A 20,580-nucleotide genomic window follows, 5' to 3' on the forward strand; every position below is an offset into this window, starting at 1 on the left:
GGGAGGGAGATATGCAATTTGGTTTCGGCAGACCTTTTTTTGATGTCTTCGCAGTTGGTTTCGGGCAGACCCTTTGATGTCTTCCTTCCCGCTGTGGTCACCGACTGTGACCCCTCCGTTCCAGATATGATTGTTCCAAGGTGAACCGGGCACCCAGGCAAGGGTGGACACACACCTCAGGTTCCCACCGATCGCACCTTTACACCCTGTGAGCCTCTGGTCGGTTCCCGCGAACCGGACCACCAAACTCCCACCAACATGTGGGGGCACACTGCTCTTCCCAGGGTCTCGTAGTCTCGTGGTGTGTTGCGTGTCTTAGCAAACCTGCTCTTTTTATCCCCCTGCTGGGGTATCCCCTGTCCGTCAAACTTCAAACAGTTCAGGTTCAAAGCAACCGGTCTGTCAATATTCTGAATTGTGTTTCTTTTCCGTTAATCCCTCTCTTCTCTCTTATTAGCATTTTGAATATTTCTCCATTGTCTTTCTTATCTCTCTGATTAGCATCAATCATCCGATAGCTTTGCTTGGCATCACAGCAGTGACACCCCATGTCTCTTATTTCAAATACTGCACGGTCTAATGAAGCCATCAAGATTGCAGGAATACTTCTGTAAAAGCCACCCTAAACAGGCTACTTATGTTATTACTCTGTTCCAGAAGATGAAAGAAGCATTTGGAAAGCGTTGCACACTTGAGTTATTTGCCAAGAAAGCAAAAAGTGACCTTGATAGTGGTCTCATTGCTTCTTATAACATTTCCAAAGTGATAGCAAAGTGTGGAAAATCTCATACAGTTGGCTAAAGATTAATAATGCCTGCTAAATTAGAAGTACTCACCACTGTTTTCAAAATGGATACCAGTATTTTAAAATTAATTCCTCTGAGTAATAACTCTATAGCTCGTCGTATTAACAAAATGAGTGAAGACACTGAGTATCAACTATGCACAGAGCTACAAAAATCAGACTTTGGGACACAATTGGATGCATCAACTGTGCAAGACAATAAGGAATTGCTAATGCCATATGTACGGTTTATCAAAAATGAAAAAGTTTATGAAGAGATTCTCTTTTGTAAAAAGTTAAAGACAAATATCAGAGAATCAGTCTACGATGAGCTCAAAATGTATATAGAGGATAAAAAGTATTCTGATTAGGAACGTGATTTCTTGAGCATCATATATGACAGGTCGTTAGTGGCATTTACGAAAAAAAGAAATTCCAAGTCTGTTTGCAATCCCTTGTTTAATTCATCATTAACATCTTGCAGCTAAAAATCTCAGCCAGCAACTTTTTTCAAGCATAATTCTTGTAATATCTGCTATGAACAAAATTAAAGCTCATCCATAAAATGGATTATTTTGCCAGTTATTAAGATAACGATGGCAGGCTTGAAATGTTGCTTCTTCACACTGAAGGCGGCTGTCAAAAGGCTGCTGCTTAAAACATTTCTTTGATCTTTTTGACATTGTGGTCAAATTTTTGCTCAAAGTTGACAAGAGCTTGGGAAACAAGACTGAACTTCTATGTAGAGATGTGGCATACCTAGCTGATCAGTATGACAAAATGAAGAGTCTGAAAATGAAACTGCAGATCGCAAATTTCACTTTTATCCAGGCAAGAAGTGTAGTGTCCACTTCTAATGGAGAATTAAAAATATATAAAGCAAAACATTGGGAGAAGAATGTTCTCAGTTTCCCTGCATGGAAAGTGTTAGAACAATCTTTGGGTTTAGCACATTTACTTTCATCAAATCACCAGTCTTCACATCTGAATATGTATTGTGGATTTAATTTGGAATGCAACTCTGAACAATGGGTTCCTAAAAGTCGTGAAACTCAAACCAGACAATGCTGATAAAATTCATTTGAATGTCTGTTCTATGCGTGAGAATATGGAGGTGTGAAGTTTCTGCGTAGTTTCAAAGAAAGCATTGTGCATACTTCGTAAATATGGAATTGTACTTTGATGCTTAGCACATAAAATACTGAGCCCCACATTGGACCAGCAAGACCTTTCGACCAAAAGTGTCTCCATATGCCTTGTTTTCTTGGGTAACGAAGCTGCTTTGTATCTACCAGTATTTTTCTCTGGTGGCTGCATTCACGACAACAACATTTGGTGTCAGGAGTGGGATACCTTTGTGACCTATCGTGTGACCAGCAATCTTAGCAGTCTAAATGGGTGAGTATTTTTTAAAAAATCAGCACTCACACTTGGATCTATTCAGGTCAGTGGTACACGAGATATCACGAACACGGAGAGCTTAGCTGGTAGATACAAAGGTGGTGTGTGCATGTGCATGTGTGTTTATGTACGAGACAAAACTTCGCCTGTTAATTTGGTGAGACTGAGCCACCAATTGTGAAGGGTGGTTTTTGACGGTTCGGGACACCACAATGGGGGCACGTATACTCATTCAGGGAGCTGCATTCCAGCATTCGCGTTTTGCAAGTGTAATGCAAAAGGTATACAACAGGCATCAGATGCTCAAAAGAGGAAGATTTTAGAGTACATACCCTGCAGTTTTAGGTATGGGCTGTTTAACCGGTACCCATCATTTATATTTTGCATAGTGTGGGAATTAGTGTGGAGATAATTCAGGGAGAGGTTTTACCCAGATACATCTGTTAGGATGGCACCTATTGAGGTCAGGCAACATCAGGCCGAGAACCCTGGTGATTCAAGCCAGCCTGTGACTCTGATTACAACAATTCATAAGCCCTTCACCTCCAAGGAGAAACAAAGCATTTTATCAGAGTTGTCCTCACTTAAAGCTGCATGTGGGAATTCAGAATTGTGGCACTACCTCAAGGAAATGGTTGACATTCATCTGATGCACCCTAAAGATATACACATGTTGGGAAAAGCGAAGTGCCCAAGGAATATGTGGGACAGTATGGCCTAGAGGATGCACGATGGTACATGGGCAACTACCAGGAACACCAGAAATAAAGATAGATATCTCTCTTTTAAAGGGGATGTGAAGCAGTAACTGGGGAGGGGTGAGAGTAACTGGGGAATGATAATAGCAGTGATTCAAAGAGTTCATGAGGCAGTCACAAATTATGCAGAACGCAAATACTGAGCACATGAGTATTCTGAGTTGGATAACCCAGGGAGGGACGGTTCAGTCTTCCTGAAAATGATAAAGGAAGGCCTGAGCTCAGCCCACCAGGAAATTTTAGATTTAGGGCTAACGGTGGGATCGACCTACCCTGCAATACTTTCATGGGCCAGTGAGATAGACCAAAGAAAGTACAAGAGAAATTGTAAAATGGCTATGGTGGATGCAGCTGCTGTGAGGTCCCTGAGGGTTTGTTTTGCCTGCCGGCAGCCAGGACACAAAGCAAGGCACTGCTGGAATAGACGTGGGAGGGCAAAGCAGTTGATATGCTACAGGTGTGGCCTATCTGGACATGGTTGAAGGCAATGTCCAAAAACAGAGAGAAGAAAAACAGGTGAACATCACAGCAGACACGCAATCTCTCACCCCATTGATGCCCAGTCTGATCATCCTAACTGTTGGTCAGATCATAGAGCTAGTGAATACGGCTTCTAGGTCAGAAGATGATGTGGTGGCAGCCCCCACTGCAGCACTGGTAACCCACGAATGTACACAACAGCATTCTTAAGGGTCCAGCAATGCGACATTAGTTGACACAGGGGCATTGGTATCAATAACTGACCTACCCTTGCCAACAACTAGACAGGCTATTTATATTATGGATGTAGGAGGGAAAACAGTGAAAGCAAAAAATAATGGAATTGTACTTTAATGTTTAGTACATAAAATACCAAGCCCCATGTTGGGCCAGCAAAACCTTTCGACCGAAAGCATCTCCATATGATGCCTATTGTACCTTGTTTTTTCAAATAAAGAAGCTGCTTTGTATCTACCAGTACTTTTCTCTGGTGGCTTCATTTATACATTCTGTTGCATATCTTTCACAGACAGTGATTTGCAAGAGTACTGCTTACACCTGCAGTCACTGGAGGATTTTCAGATTCGATTCACGGATTTGAATAATCTGGAAATTCCTGACTGCTTAATTAAACCATTTCTCTGCAAGATGGAAAAACAGGAAAAAAGCTTGCAATAAGAAATTCAGAATGATGATGAAGCAAAAATGCTTTTCAAAAAATGTTGGCTTTTGTGGTATGTGGCTACACTGTCAAACAAAATCTCCTGGTCTTTGGAGAAGAGGCAAACTGCTCTTCGTTACATTTCCATCCTCCTGCCTCGTTGAAAGAGGCTTCAGTGCAGCGAACCGCACACACAAAAAACAGACACCACTTGGACATTTTTACGAGTGGGGACTTAAGGCTTTTGCTGTCACAACTTGAACCAGATATTTTAACACTTGCTAAAAACCATCAAGGTCAAGGATCACATTGATATCAAAGTTGCTGTACAGTACACAGGTACTGTGTAAGCTAGGTTTAAAGACAAATAAAGCAGAATAATTTTTCTCATGTTAGCATATGGTAGACACGTTTTTACAGTATGGGGCTGCCAGAAAGTATATTGAGCCTAAGAGGTGTATTGGCAAGCATGAAGGTGCTTTGGAGGGGTGTTGGACGAAACAAAAAAGATTGGGAAATACTGCTTCAGACAATTGTTGGTTAAAATCCCAATCTAGGCCAAGTGTGCTATGTACAGATAGCAATTACAAATGACATTAAATAAGGTGCCACCAACTTTTTTTAAAAAATAAAGTCAGTGGCCTGCATTAGTCAGTCGCTGAGTCAGAGCACTACAGCCCATCTAGTCCATGTAAAACTATTAAGACAAAGGGTCTTGGCCCGAAACGTCGACAGCACCTCTTCTTATAGATGCTGCCTGGCCTGCTGCATTCACCAGCAATTTTTATGTGTGTTGCTTGAAATTCCAGCATCTGCAGATTTCCTCGTGTTTGCATATTAATATACCTATTTTCATCGCCCTGCACCTGGAGTTCCATACCCCTCCCATCCACGTACTATCCAGATTTCTATTAAATGTTGAAATCAAACCAGCATTCACCACTTCTACTGGCAGCTCATTCCACACCTTCAGTGAAGAAGTTCCCCTTAAACATTTCATCTTTCACCCTTAACCCATGACCTCCAGTTGTAGTCTCAACAAACCTCAGTGAAAAAGCCTACTTGCAATTAGCCTATTTAGACCTCTATCAAATCTCCCCTCATTCTCCCATACTCTAAAGAATAAAGTCCTAACTTATTCAGCCTTTCCTTATAGCTCAGGTACTCAAGTTCTGGCAAATTATATGTACAGTTTGTGTAAAATCTTTTATCTTTACACATGTCAAAATACTGGCAAGGTGTTCCTGTGCCCACACTGTTAAACGCTTTTCTCGTGTAATATCCTCATTTAAACCATGCTTTATTGTATCAATACAGTTATGCTGTTGGGCATTTTATTTTTGCATATTTTCTCAAAATGCAATGTGTTCCTTTAATTACATTGTAAAAACAAGTTTTTTAATGTTTAAATTAATAATTCAGTTGATTAAGTTAGGCTTGTTGTAATAGCCAGTAGGATTTATTTCATTAACATTTTGTCCAATAAGATGCTGCAGAACATTCTACAGGGAGCAGGGTTAGCCATTTTTCTGGAGAGAGCTGAAGGAAGCAAGAGGGAGACGAAAGAATGGAGAGGAATGACAAACATGAGTGAAGAACATGGTGAAGTGCGCACAGAACCCATTTGGAAGGACAGATACTGCTGTCACGAAGTCCTCATGCAGACAACAGTCTCACGGAGAAAGTACAAATACATTAATTAGCTACTTATCACATGACTTTGGAGAATGTTTGAGACGCCTTGTTGGATATTTATTTATGTTCCACTTGGACCGTGTTTCAGGCAGTGAATGGAGTGAAGCAAACCTGGATTGACTACGCAACAATGAGCTCCAACGATTATGTGCACACTTTAGGCTAACATATGTGTAATGGGCCTTTTTCTTTACTTTGTTAGAGTTTAAAATATTTTGTCAATGTAACGTTAATTCATGGTGTGAATTAAATTATTGCTTTCTGGCGAACAATAAATTTGCATGGGTGTGTCAGTGTTCATACAAGTATCAATCCTCCTTTCCCTTAAAGGAACATTCAAACCTTTATATTTTGTATTTACCCTAGGTGTGTTTATTTTTTGAAAAAGGCTTTCTCATCATTATTCCCATGCATTGTCAAATTATGTTGCTGTTAGCATGTATTCACAGTAATAGTTAACTCTTTACGAGCCTATGGTGAGAGGGTTACACCTACATTCCTCAATCTCAATCCTATCACTTAAATTCATTTATGACATGGGTTCTTTCTAGCCACTTTTGAGGGTCAAGGAGGCCACAATGCAGGAAATGATATGTCCTTCCTACTCTACAAATGGTTTACACATGTCAAAATAAAGCATCGGAGGTCTCTGCAAGCTTGTTAACATTTCATTTTGCTAAACTTGTACACTGTTCTTCAATGCTGAATACAGTCCTGGTTGTCCAATGCAAGAAGCAATAATTATGATGTATAGAAGACTAACAAAGATGATACCAAAAATAAAAAGCTATCCATAACCAAGAAAATAAACATATTGGGAATTCTCTCTAAAAGAAAAAGAGGGGTAACCTAGTAAGAGGCTTGTATAACTATGAATGACTCTGAGAGGAGTGGATACAGAAAGCATGTTTCCAGAGCAAAGGCCATCATCACAGGGTAATCACTAAAAAAAACTAAGAGGAAACTCAAGAAACTATAGTGTGGAGCGAATGAGGAACTCAATTCACAGGAAGTGCTTGAGGCTGAACAAGGATATAGTGAGAAGGGAACAAAGCATTCCATCAACAGGATTGGCTAATTGGGAGACAAAACAGTCAATAAATGGCATACTCCGGCAGAACAGTTATTGACTGAGCAGGGAAGGTTTGGCAAGAAGAGGGCGGGTATCAGGCTTTGGTAAGAGTGCATGAGGTTCATTAACTTCCCTTTCTTGAACTTAGCAAACCTCTTACTGTAATTTAAACATAAATGAGATAAAAACAAAGTATTTTGTTATTAAAGAAGATCATAACTAAATTAAGTGGAGATGCAGGTAATGTGTTACAGCTGCATGATGTGGGAGCATGTACCCCATTGTGGTCCCTGTTGTTGGTTTCTTGAGGAACTCTGGTTCAAAGTTGATGAGTAGGAATCTGAGCTTCAAACGCTGTGACCCATCAGGGAGGAGGAGAATTACCTGGACAATGTCTTTCAGGAAGCCTCTGCGATTAACCATGTCGAACTTGATCAGTGCTCAGGGACAGAAGGGTGTGAGCATTACTGAGCAGCTAGGGTGATCCAGAAGATAGTGTTGAAGGAGCCACCTTAGCTCTTGAGCTTTTCTAACAGGTTTGAGATTCTTGCTCTATGTGGACAAGAGCAGTGTCCGTAAGAAAGACAAGCATTCTAACAGGGTGCAGTGTGCTATTCAAGAGGTGGGGAAGAGAGTTTTAATATTAGTCAGGAGAATACACACAGTTATTGATAGCCAAACACAGAGTCCCAACGGCTGCGTTGCCTGCCTGGTGCAGGATATTTCATACGGCTTGCAGAGGAACTTGGGAATGGGAGGGGAAAGGTCCAATTGACATGGTCTACGTAGGTACCAAGGATGTAGGTGGAACAAGGGAAAATGTTACCTTAGTGGTTGCCAAGATTCTAGAATCCAATATTAAGGATGAAATTTTAGAGTATTTGGAAGTACATGATAAAACAGGACAAAGTCAGCATAGTTTGATTAAAGAGAGAAGTTAAATTAAAGTCTGACAAGTCGGTTAAAATTATTTGAGAAAGTAAACAATCAGTAGACAATTTAATTGGACTTTCATTAGTCCTTTGACAAGGTGCCATACACAAATCTGCTAAACAAGATAAGAGCTTGTGGTGTTAGAGGTAAGACACTAGTATGACAGAAGATTCCCCAACTGGTAAGAGGCAGAGTGGAGATAAAGGAAGGGTTCTTTTCAGGCTGGCTGCCGATGACTAGTGAAGTTCTACAAGAGTCAGTGTCGGGAAGCTTAAATTTTCACTCTATATGATTATGATCTGGATGAAGGAATTGATGGCATTGTAGCCAAGTTTGCAACAATACAAAGATAGGTGGAGGGACAGATAGCATCGCAGAGGCAGAGAGAGTGCAGGACTTAAAGTTTAGAATGGGTAGGAAGTGGCAGATGGAATATAGTGTAGGATGTATTGGGTTAAGCTCTTTAATAGGAAGAATGAAGGTGTAAACTATTTTTTCTTAAGTGGGGAGAAAGTTCAGAAATCAGAGGTGCAAAGGGACAGGGAGACTCAGTTCAGGATTCCCTTAAGATTATTTGCAGATTGTTAAGGGAGACAAATGCAATGATAGCGTTCATTTTGAGAGATCTAGAATATAAAAGCAAGGATATACCGCTGAGGCTTTACAAGGCATTGGTTAAGCCACATGTGGAATACTGTGAACAGTTCTGGAGCCCATATCCAAGAAAATGTGTTGTTCTTAGAAAAGCGTTCATAAAAGTGATCTTGAAAATGAAAGGCTTTACATTTGATGGTTCTGGGCCTGTACCCGTTCAGAAAAAAATCAGGAGGTCTCACTAAAACTTTCTAATCCTAGATAGAGTGGCCAAGAGAGGATCTGAGGCCACTGCCTCAGAATAAAGGGACATCTCTTTAGAACTGAGATGAAGAGGAATTTTTTCAGCAAGAGATTGGTGAATCTGAAATTCATTGCCACAGAGCTGTGGAGGCCAGGTCATTTGATGTAGTTTAGGCAGAGATTGATAGGTTTTTGATTGGTAAAGGGGTTAACAGTTCCAAGGAGAAGGTGGGAGAATGGGGTGGGGAAAAAAAAAATCAGCCAGACAAGATGGTCTGAATGGCCCATTTCTGCTCCTTTATCTATGATGAAAAATTTGAGGAGACAAGTGAAGCATAATCTTCAGCCTGGAATGCTTGGTTGCTTTGTATCCTAAGAAAAGCTTTAAAACCTCAATAAAAACAAAGTATGCATTAACAGGATAACAAGCCTACCTCAAATTCCCGAATAGCAACTGGAAATATGTTGAAGCATTCTTCCTCTGAATTTACACCATCACATGCCTGCTCATCTGGGAAAGATGCACCCTCAATCGACTTTGGGTCAGCATGTTGGAGACTGTCAGTATTCTTTTTACCTATCAGATGCATTCAACCACAGGAGAAACTATTAAAGACAAGTGGTATAATGCTAATTCAATAATCATTGAAATAGCACCCCAATGGGTTTACTTAGATCTTTAGAAGTCACTGCAATTTTTGACAAATACAAATTTACATCTGATGCTTATAAGCAAGCACACACAGACATACAGTGAAATGTGGAATGAGCTGCCAAAGGCAGAGGCAGATAAATGGTAATGTTTAAAATACATAGGTACACGAATAGAAATGGCTTAAGGGATATAGGCCAAACACAAGCAACTAGGACTAGCTCAGGTAGGCATCATAGGCTCAGCAAAATCAAGTTGCATTGAAGGGCCTGTTTCCAGTTGCTTAACAAGTAAGTCGAAGGCAATCTTTAATAAATCTTCCCACCTTGGATGACCCAGTGTGAGCAGGAAATGTGGCCTCTAACCACTGCACAGAGATAAGCATAAGCACAATTTGATAGTAAAGCACTCTTCAAGTCCCACTTCAGACATCCAAAGGTAAATAATTCAGGCTTAAACTGTATAGAGGTAGTGCTTTTAGAATGAGATGTAGGTAATCTGTACCTACCGTAGGTCCTGCAGCTCCACAAAGTATAATTAACTGGTCACTGAAGTCATAAATGAGAGCCTATCTTCAGCATTTAAAAGAGGCGACTTCAATGAAATACACAAGAGTATTTGATATGGCAATGCTAGGGTCCAGTCTGACAAAACATCTTCTAATTGACTAGCAAATAGCAATAGAAAATAAATAAGGAAACTTTCTTCTCTGCCTACATTCATGTATCTTAATCCAATGTCAGCCATTATCAGTATCAACTGCAGTATCACTGCAATTTTTCTGGTTTTGCTCATTTGATTCAAAAATCTAAATAAGTCTTGTTATAATTACAAGACTTTCAAAAAGAGTGGGATTATTTTACAGAAAATAAATATCAATGTATTAAATTGGAATATTCTAGTTGATTCTTTAGTTGAAGTATGCTATCTGTGCAGTAACAAAGGAAAAGCTACTTTGTTTTAATAACATACATCAAAGTTGCTGGTGAACGCAGCAGGCCAAGCAGCATCTATAGGAAGAGGCGCAGTCGACGGGTCTTTATGTGCTGCTGTTGTGACTCCCGTCTCCCCTTCCCCCACCACCACTCCGCAGCCCCGTCTTCCTCAGATCCCACCGTCAGCTCCTGGGCCCTCAGAGGCTCCATCTTCCTCTCACCCCAACCCTCCCCTCTCCACTGACACCACCAGCCTCCCCCCTCCCCCCTCTGATCCCAGCTCTCATCCGTGCCGGGTCTTTACCATCCCCTCCGACCTTCAACTGTCAGAGCCAGAACACTCTGTTCTCAGTAAGGGCCTCACCTTTGTCCCCCTTCGCCCACACCTCAGTGAGTTCCGTGTTCGCCATGATGCGGAACTTTTCTTCCGCCGTCTCCGTCTCCGAGCCTACTTCTTCGGCAAGGACTCTTCCACCCCCACCGATGACCCCTTCTCCCGTCTTCAACCCTCCTCTTCTTCATGGACACCCCGCTCTGGTCTTCTGCCTGCTCTGGATCTCTTTATTGCCAACTGCCGACGGGACATCAACCGTCTCGACTTCACCGCACCTTGTCCCCATTCCAACCTCACTCCTTCGGAACGCTCTGCTCTCCACTCCCTCCACACTAATCCTAACCTTATTATTAAACCCGCTGATAAGGGGGGTGCTGTTGTAGTCTGGCGTACTGACCTCTACCTTGCCGAGGCACAGCGACAACTCGCGGATACCTCCTCTTATTTACCCCTTGATCGTGACCCCACTAAGGAGCACCAGGCCATTGTCTCCCACACTATCACCGACTTTATCCGCTCAGGGGATCTCCCATCCACTGCTACCAACCTTATAGTTCCCACACCCCGCACTTCCCGTTTCTACCTCCTACCCAAGATCCACAAACCTGCCTGTCCTGGCCGACTTATTGTCTCAGCTTGCTCCTGCCCCACCGAACTCGTTTCTGCATACCTCGACACTGTTTTATCACCCCTTGTTCAATCCCTTCCGACCTATGTTCGTGACACTTCTCACGCTCTTAAACTTTTCGATGATTTTAAGTTCCCTGGCCCCCATCGCTTTATTTTCACCATGGATGTCCAGTCCTTATATACTTCCATCCCCCATCAGGAAGGTCTCAAAGCTCTACGCTTTTTGGATTCCAGACCTAATCAGTTCCCCTCTACCACCACTCTGCTCCGTCTAGCGGAATTAGTCCTTACTCTTAATAATTTCTCCTTTTGCTCCTCCCATTTCCTCCAAACTAAAGGTGTAGCTATGGGCACCCGTATGGGTCCTAGCTGTGCCTGCCTTTTTGTTGGGTTTGTGGAACAATCTATGTTTCGTGCCTATTCTGGTATCTGTCCCCCACTTTTCCTTCGCTATATCGACGACTGCATTGGCGCTGCTTCCTGCACGCATGCAGAACTCGTTGACTTTATTAACTTTGCCTCCAACTTTCACCCTGCCCTCAAGTTTACCTGGTCCATTTCCGACACCTCCCTCCCCTTTCTAGATCTTTCTGTCTCTGTCTCTGGAGACAGCTTATCCACTGATATCTACTATAAGCCTACTGACTCTCACAGCTATCTGGACTATTCCTCTTCTCACCCTGTCTCTTGGAAAAACGCCATCCCCTTCTCGCAATTCCTCCGTCTCTGCCGCATCTGCTCTCAGGATGAGGCTTTTCATTCTAGGACGAGGGAGATGTCTTCATTTTTTAAAGAAAGGGGCTTCCCTTCCTCCACTATCAACTCTGCTCTTAAACGCATCTCCTCCATTTCACGTACATCTGCTCTCACTCCATCCTCCCACCACCCCACTAGGAATAGGGTTCCCCTGGTCCTCACCTACCACCCCACCAGCCTCCGGGTCCAACATATTATTCTCCGTAACTTCCGCCACCTCCAACGGGATCCCACCACTAAGCACATCTTTCCCTCCCCCCCTCTCTCAGCATTCCGCAGGGATCGCTCCCTACACAACTCCCTTGTCCATTCGTCCCCCCCATCCCTCCCCACTGATCTCCCTCCTGGCACTTATCCGTGTAAGCGGAACAAGTGCTACACATGCCCTTACACTTCCTCCCTTACCACCATTCAGGGCCCCAAACAGTCCTTCCAGGTGAGGCATCACTTCACCTGTGAGTCGACTGGGGTGATATACTGCGTCCGGTGCTCCCGATGTGGCCTTTTATATATTGGTGAGACCCGACGCAGACTGGGAGACCGCTTTGCTGAACATCTACGCTCTGTCCGCCAGAGAAAGCAGGATCTCCCAGTGGCCACACATTTTAATTCCACATCCCATTCCCATTCTGACATGTCTATCCACGGCCTCCTCTACTGTAAAGATGAAGCCACACTCAGGTTGGAGGAACAACACCTTATATTCCGTCTGGGTAGCCTCCAACCTGATGGCATGAACATTGACTTCTCTAACTTCCGCTAGGCCCCACCTCCCCATCGTACCCCAGCTGTTACTCATTTTTATGCACACATTCTTTCTCTCACTCTCCTTTTTCTCCCTCTGTCCCTCTGAATATACCTCTTGCCCATCCTCTGGGTCACCCCCCCCCGTCTTTCTCCCTAGGCCTCCTGTCCCATGATCCTCTCGTATCCCCTTTTGCCTATCACCTGTCCAGCTCTTGGCTCTATCCCTCCCCCTCCTGTCTTCTCCTATCATTTTGCATCTCCCCCTCCCCCTCCAGCTTTCAAGTCCCTTACTCACTCTTCCTTCAGTTAGTCCTGACGAAGGGTCTCGGCCTGAAACGTCGACTGCGCCTCTTCCTATAGATGCTGCTTGGCCTGCTGCGTTCACCAGCAACTTTGATGTATGTTGCTTGAATTTCCAGCATCTGCAGAATTCCTGTTGTTTTTGTTTTAATAATGAGTTTTTTGAAATACATTTCCCATTCCCCTGGCTGAACTTGCATCTGAGCTAGGGTAAATAAAAAAAACTTCTAGTTTCAGAATCCCATAGCCTGCAAGCTGCACGCCTAGAATCAGCTTGTGCTACAGAATGTCCGACAAATACTTTTCCTAGATGTCATCTGTATCTCAGAAATGGAAGCAATAGACGAGCTTGCTTGACATAGGGACTGCCAAAAGTGGTAAGCAGTGATCAATAGGTGCCACAGCATTCAGTTTTTGGATTCAGCTCTTTACAATATATTGCTGATTTACAAAAACAAATTAAGTGAAATTATCTCCAGATGGCATTAAACTGTAAATGTGAGAGTTGGAAGGAGAGTTAGAAGGTGAGAGCAGAAAGGCTCCAGCACACATGCAATATAACACGGATAAATGATGGAAGCTTTCTACCTCAGTGGCATACCAAACTAGACAAATTCCCTGGGCAGTGAGGGATTAAGAAAAGCCAATGAAAGCAAGCTTCCAGGTGATGTGATCTGTATCTATAAATAATGTACATCTATAGCACATATAGACTGGGATGACTTTGCATTTGCCAGTTTTTTGAAGAATGATAAGGGACCTCACTAAAACTTAAAATTATGATGGAATTGGACAGCCTAGAGATGCAAGGAATCCCCATGGTGGGGAAATCCAGAAGTGAGGATATGAGGGTCATAAGTCCTGGGAGGGGGATTCTCACTTTCAATTTTACAAACACTTCTGTGTAGGAAACCAGTTGTATGTACAGCTAAGAGAGGAGAAGAAATACAGAAGCTGGGATAGGCCATTTGTCCCTTCAAACCCATTCCACAATTCAATATGTTCAAGTTTATCGTACAGATTCCCCTTTCTCACTATACTCTTTGATTCATTTAAACCTAGAACTACTTGTAACTATTTTAATATGTTTAATCATTTGGCTTCAACTGCCTTCTGTGGTAAGAATTCCACACATTCACCTCTCTGAGGTAGGAGTTCCTGGAGAGCATATGACCCCAAAGTTGGAGACATGAACAAATGATCCAATACCCACAACATACAAGATTGCAGATGCTGAAGTCTGGAACGAGAAAAATTGGCGGTCAGGCTGAGACCCTGCATCAGACAAGAGTGTGAAGGAGAGGCACAAAGGGGAAAGGGCAAGTCAGGAGCTGGCAGACAACAGCTGGAATCAGGTGAGGAGGGCTGGAATCAGGAGACAGCTGCAGGTGTTTAATAAGTAGAGACAGGTGAGAAAGGAAAAGGCTCAGGTACAGCCAAACTGGAGTACGAGAGGGGGATGGAGGTAAACAGGTGGAAGCTGGAATCTGATGTTGAATAAGATGAAGGCTGAGGGCAGAATTTGGTATGAGAATAGGAAAGGAAGTTGAAACAGCATGCCACTGCAGCTCATTAGACTATTATAGATAAAGCATAGGAGTTCAGCAAAACTGTTTCTACTCTATGTTAGTGAAACCACACTGAGAACACCAAATGCAATAGACAAGATTGGGTTCAGCACAGTTCACTTATCACTCATCAGATTCCAGACTCTTGCCTCCAAATCACCTTCCAGGCTCTGTTTCTACCTTCCCTGTCCCGTCTCCTTCTCTACCTATCACTCACGGACCAGTGTCCCAGCTCCACCCCCATCACTTCCTCCTTCCCACCTGCCAGCGCATCTCACTCTATATCTTGACCCAAAAGATCAACTGTCCCCTTATCTACACAAACACCTACATAGAATTTCACTGGGCAATGAAGAGGGCGAACGATTTTTGTGAAATTGACAAAATGGGAACTTATCTCCACAGGATAAAAAAAAACATTTTTCTACTTACTGTTATCAATGAAGACTTGCCAAATTTTATTCTAGCACCTTCAGTATTGCAAACTATCACCAACTCAGTTTGAAACAACTCCTTACATAGGTTCAAATGACAATATCACTGTGAAGTAACCAACAATCTGCTGCAGGAATTCAGCAGGTTAAGCAGCATTTATTGGAGGAAAGGGCTTGATTGTTGCTCCAGACTCCCAACATATGCAGTCTCTACACATGAATATGCCTTAGTAGACTATCTTTGCAACGTGCAATTTATACAAGGAACTTGGAAAATTTAACAGCTAATTGCTTCCATTACCATCAGACCCTACAGCAGAAGGAAAAGACTTGAGCAAGGTCTTCTTTTCAGTGATATTTTCCTTTCAAACTTTGAGCCAGCTTACAATAAATGGTTGAGAGAACCAATGATCTACAGATATTTTTTGTAAGAGGGTAGACAATCATAGTACAGTATAGCACATTAATACAATTATGTTAGCGGTTAGATTATTTAGTAATTAGAAAATAGTGATCCTCCACACTATTTTTCAGACCCTGCTCTCCTATGAATTGACACTTCAATCAATCGTCTGAAACTATGGAATTCACAGCAAATATGGAACAGAATGACATTAAGTGCTTTCTTTAAAAATAAAAAGGAATAGTGGCGATCAAAAAAAGACCAAGATAACAGAAAAATCTGCTATTATTGTGCGAGCGGGATCTGCGCAGGCGCAAGACCATGTGGTTTCGGGGGCTGCGCAGTGGCTGCTCTCCCCACCGTACCACCACAGCCCCTCCTCCCCGCCCTCTCCCTTACCCGCTTCTGGTTCGGGCGGCGGCCGGTCGAGCATTCGGTGGATGACGACGGTGGGGATGACGGAGCGGCTGTCGATCTGGTAGAGATGCTCGTGGCCGCGGAGATGCTGGAGGTAGCGGGTCCGCATGGACTGCCAGCTATGACGTGTCAGCTGCACGCGCTCCATCTCTCGCCAGAGCGCGTTGCCGCACGCCGAGCTCGCGCCGCCGTGGTCGCGCACGTACATCAGGATAGCCACGTCTTCCGACTTGGAGTAGGGAACCCTGCCGGCGGCGCTCGGTCGCTGCTTTCGCTGGGGTGGTATCCCGACTGCCATGTAATCCTCCATTGGTAACTGCTGGTTCCTCTCCACGCAGTCTAGCACGTACTGTGTCTGAAGGTAGCCACGCGGCATCTCCTCCCGTTCCGCCGACTCCATTAATAGAATGGCGCCCGGCTCCTGCACTCGGCACATCACACCGCCCCCGTGCAATATTAGCGGCAGTAGCGAACTCTTGGTAGCCCCTGGCCTGATATAAAAGCGCAGCGGTACGCCGTCGCTTCTCAGGAAGAGTGTCCTGGAGTGGGACAGAAGCCCAGAAGTTCCGGCCTTCGCGCTGGTCGCCATCTAGCTAAAGCAGCTTGACGCTGTCAACAGAAAACCCGCGCGCTCACCGACGCTATGTTGTCGTATGATAGGCCGAGATGAACAAGGATTCTACTTTTCATTGGACAGCCCAAAGCGGAGTAAAGGAACGGAGCTCCTGATAGGATAATGCCCCGAGGCTGGCTTTCGGTTGGAGGCGAACCATGCTGGGAACCAAACAACTGCGAAGTAGGGCACGTGAACAAGTTGAGCGCGGAGTGGATGATGGAAGGCGCGCTACCTCGGGTATAGGTGTCTCAAACTGATGGTATGCTTGAGATTGTTCTGGAGGCCTGCCAAACCTGACCAATTCAAATGCTGGCCTAGATACTTCATTGTTGTTGACCACTTTCTTGGGCAGTGCGTTCCAAATAGCTGGGTAAAATAAAAGTCTTCCTTAATTCCCTCTATACCCATACACCTTTGCCATAAGTACAATTACAAACACTTCTGCTAAAGTGGCCAAAGTCTGCTGAAATGTACTACATTCAGGAAATGGACTACATTCTCAAGGTCTTGATGTGGATCATTGCTGTCAGCAGGCAGTGTTCCACAGTGGAGGCAGTTTGGTTGGAGATCTTGTTTTGCCAATGTTGAATGCTGACCTCTTGCATGTTCTGGTGTACAGGCTGATGGTAAATTGACTGAAAATGGCCAGAGATAAGTGCTGGTTAGTAGTGGAGGTGATGTAAGTTGGATACTTTCCTGTAAGTTCCTCTCCACGTAGAAACTTTTCAGAGGTGAGATGTGAACTTGAGGTGAGAAAGATTAAAAAATTGCAATGGTATTGACTTGCCTTACTAGTCACCAGTCTTTTTCATTTTATTTATTTAGAGATAGAGTGCAGAACAGGTCCTTCAAGCTGTGCCACCCAGCAACTCATCGATTTAACTCGAGCCTAATCACTGGACAGTTTACAATGATTAATTAACCTACTAACCGGCTTCTGCCCCGGAGGAAACCCACATTCATGCTAATTGCTAGGCTTTGAGATTGGTTTTGTTGTAGACCTTAGATTTTGGGTGGCAGATCATGAAGCAAATGCAAGAAGGAAGCATTCTTATGGGCAGCAAAATTTGAAGATGGTACTTCATCATCTGTCCCCATTGACGACGGGCACCTCAAAGTACTGAAGAAATACCACAATTGCTGTCTCCACTAAACTTTCCAAATCTAGTGGCAAAATAAGCAAATCAATATTGGTGTTTTCTCCTAGGGCACTATTGAGACTCTAATTATTGTTGGATGTATCTACTGAGCAAGGAGCATTGTGTACATGTCCAACTCTTGAAACGTTATTTAGAGCTCTAACACAGAGAGAGAGAGAGAGAGTTTACAAAGTGGAGGGAAAGTTTCAAGAAAGGTCTCAAAACAGATGTAACATTCCTGTTGATTCTTTGAAATCCCTGGTCCATGGCTAGTCAAAACAGTACTTGGGCTGAAACTGGGAACTTCAAGACCATGCATTGAAAGTACACAGAAGCCTAGTATTAAAAGCAGAAGGAGCTCACAAATTTACTATCTACCTGTGCCATCAGGCACCTCCAGCTCCACTTGTGATAGAGTTCCACAATGACCTCATCAGTCACTTCAGAATCCAAAGAATGGATTGGGAGCAAGTTGTCCTCAATCCCAAGGGACTACCTGAGAAGAAGACATTCAATGTTTATTAAAGTGCTATCTCCATAACAAACCATAACTTTAGCTACTTGCAAGTTAAATAACATATCAATTGACTACATTCTATAAGGAATTAAACAATTTACACACACTGTGTATACTGTACCTTTACCAAGTATTAGTAATTATATATTTATTTATTAAACCTTTTAACCATAACACCACCATATGAACCAGATGCTTAAATATTCAGGCAACCAAGCCTTTTCAGTTTATGTTAAAAGTGGCCAATTTTGATGAATGGTTATCAATCATTCTTTCAGAAAAAACATCTCTGTTTACCCTGGAGCCCTGCTGCATGAAACAGAAAGGATTGGCATGCAATTACATCAGGAGGGCTGATGAAATGTTGCCCTTGATTGCAAGGGATATAGGATACAAAAAAACCAGGAATGTCTTAATGCAGTTTTACAGCATGTTGGTAAACCTTACTTGGTGTACTGCATGTAGCTTTGGTCTCAATGTTTAAGGAAGGTGTAGAGTAAAATTGTTAATCTGGCATGCTCAGGACTTTGGTGGTGATAGACTAATAGATTTTGTGGTTTGTTGGTTGTTATTCCTGTAACAACCAACAACACATTTTCAGATATTACACAGTAAAATAATAAAGTTTCCAGCAAGTTTAAAGGGAACATGGGCAACAGAGCCCTAGTTAGTTTCAAGGGACTGTAGGAAACAGAATCAAGTGAACTTCAGGAAGAAAGGTCCTGTAGCCTTGATAAGTTTAAAGGCTGCTAGGGTCCAGCTGTGTTAAAGGAAGTGAGAAAACCAGGGTTATGTGTGTTAAAGGCAGTGTGTGCACCCACATGCCAAAGGGAGCATGGGAACTGGGTCCCCTGTTGGAAAGGGAATGTAGCAACCAGAATCTGATATGTTAAAGTGAACTTAGGAATGATCAGATGCTAAACCTCTGGGGTTTCCAAAACAGAAAGAATTTTACTGTACTGTACTTCCTTCAGAAGACTGTGCATAGAAGTTGCACTAGGTTCATTTTTGTGACGTATGGGTTCATTAGAATTGGCCTAAATGTTGTTTAGCAGTATGATAGATAGTATTTTTTAAACGATACAAGATTCTGAGTGAGATCGATAGGATGGTAATGAGAGGGTATTTCTTCTAGGTACCTGGAACTAGGGAACATAGAGTCAGAATAAGAGGTTGACCATTTAAAATGGTGATGAGGAAATTTCTCACTGGATCAGGGGAAATTGATATTGAGCAGAGGTGATTGATGCATCTGTTTTAAGGAGCATCTTGGACTATTGTAATGAATTAAACTCCAACACCTTTTCCTATTCCTTTTGTTATTACTCCAATTGTTAGGTATTTGAGTTATCAACATTGTACAAAACATGCAAAAATCATGTTACAACAGAATACAAATCAATGTTTTATGCTTTAATGCCAAAATAAATAAACTTCTCACAAATGAAATTCTAGGCTTAATATGTACAGTTACCTATCTAATTGAATCTTGAACAAAAAAACTGCAGGGGAACCAGCATCAGAGGCTTAAACCTACATTTTGGGGTTGCATCAGAACAGAGGGAACAGTAAAGAGTTTCAGTAATTAGCAGTATAAAATGTGTGGGATTGAGTCTTGGAAGCCATAGGTGGAACCAGATGGACAGATGGAACCAAGTGGAGGAGTGAGAGTAGGACAGAGGCTGATTAACGCTTTTTGGATCCAGATAATGAGGAGATGATGGGAAAATGGAACCAGGGTGAAGGAGGACAAACAAAGAGAATAAAACAGGGTGAACAAGGAAATGTGTAAAAGAAGAGCAGCAAAGGCATGGGTTACATGAAATTGGAAAATTCAATACAGGTATTACATTTTGAGTTGGAAGCTACACTAAGCACATCTTTCCCTCCCCCCCTCTCTCTGCATTCCGCAGGGATCGCTCCCTACACAACTCCCTTGTCCATTCGTCCCCCCATCCCTCCCCACTGATCTCCCTCCTGGCACTTTCCGTGTTAGCGGAACAAGTGCTACACATGCCCTTACACTTCCTCCCTTACCACCATTCAGGGCCCCAAACAGTCCTTCCAGGTGAGGCATCACTTCACCTGTGAGTCGACTGGGGTGATATACTGCGTCCAGTGCTCCCGATGTGGCCTTTTATATATTGGTGAGACCCGACGCAGACTGGGAGACCGCTTTGCTGAACATCTACGCTCTGTCCGCCAGAGAAAGCAGGATCTCCCAGTGGCCACACATTTTAATTCCACATCCCATTCCCATTCTGACATGTCTATCCACGGCCTCCTCTACTGTAAAGATGAAGCCACACTCAGGTTGGAGGAACAACACCTTATATTCCGTCTGGGTAGCCTCCAACCTGATGGCATGAACATCGACTTCTCTAACTTCCGCTAAGGCCCCACCTCCCCCTCGTACCTCATCTGTTACTCATTTTTATGCACACATTCTTTCTCTCACTCTCCTTTTTCTCCCTCTGTCCCTCTGAATATACCTCTTGCCCATCCTCTGGG

At 43.1% G+C, this 20,580-nt stretch overlaps 1 protein-coding gene across 1 annotated transcript in view; it reads right to left on the reverse strand.

Annotated features, from left to right (window-relative positions):
- Positions 1-16,769, reverse strand: part of terf2ip (telomeric repeat binding factor 2, interacting protein) — a 32,556-nt gene extending 15,787 nt beyond the window's left edge. The window contains exons 1-2 of the mRNA XM_063067767.1: positions 15,780-16,769; positions 9,056-9,198 (exon numbers count right to left, since the gene is read on the reverse strand). Coding sequence (XP_062923837.1) covers positions 9,056-9,198; positions 15,780-16,386 — 750 coding nt within the window. The 5' untranslated portion in view covers positions 16,387-16,769. The remainder of the gene's footprint in view (positions 1-9,055; positions 9,199-15,779) is intronic.
- Between the last annotated feature and the right edge of the window lie 3,811 nt (positions 16,770-20,580).

The sequence above is a fragment of the Mobula hypostoma genome, chromosome 15 (assembly GCF_963921235.1).
Source record: "Mobula hypostoma chromosome 15, sMobHyp1.1, whole genome shotgun sequence".
Lineage (NCBI taxonomy): Eukaryota > Metazoa > Chordata > Chondrichthyes > Myliobatiformes > Myliobatidae > Mobula > Mobula hypostoma.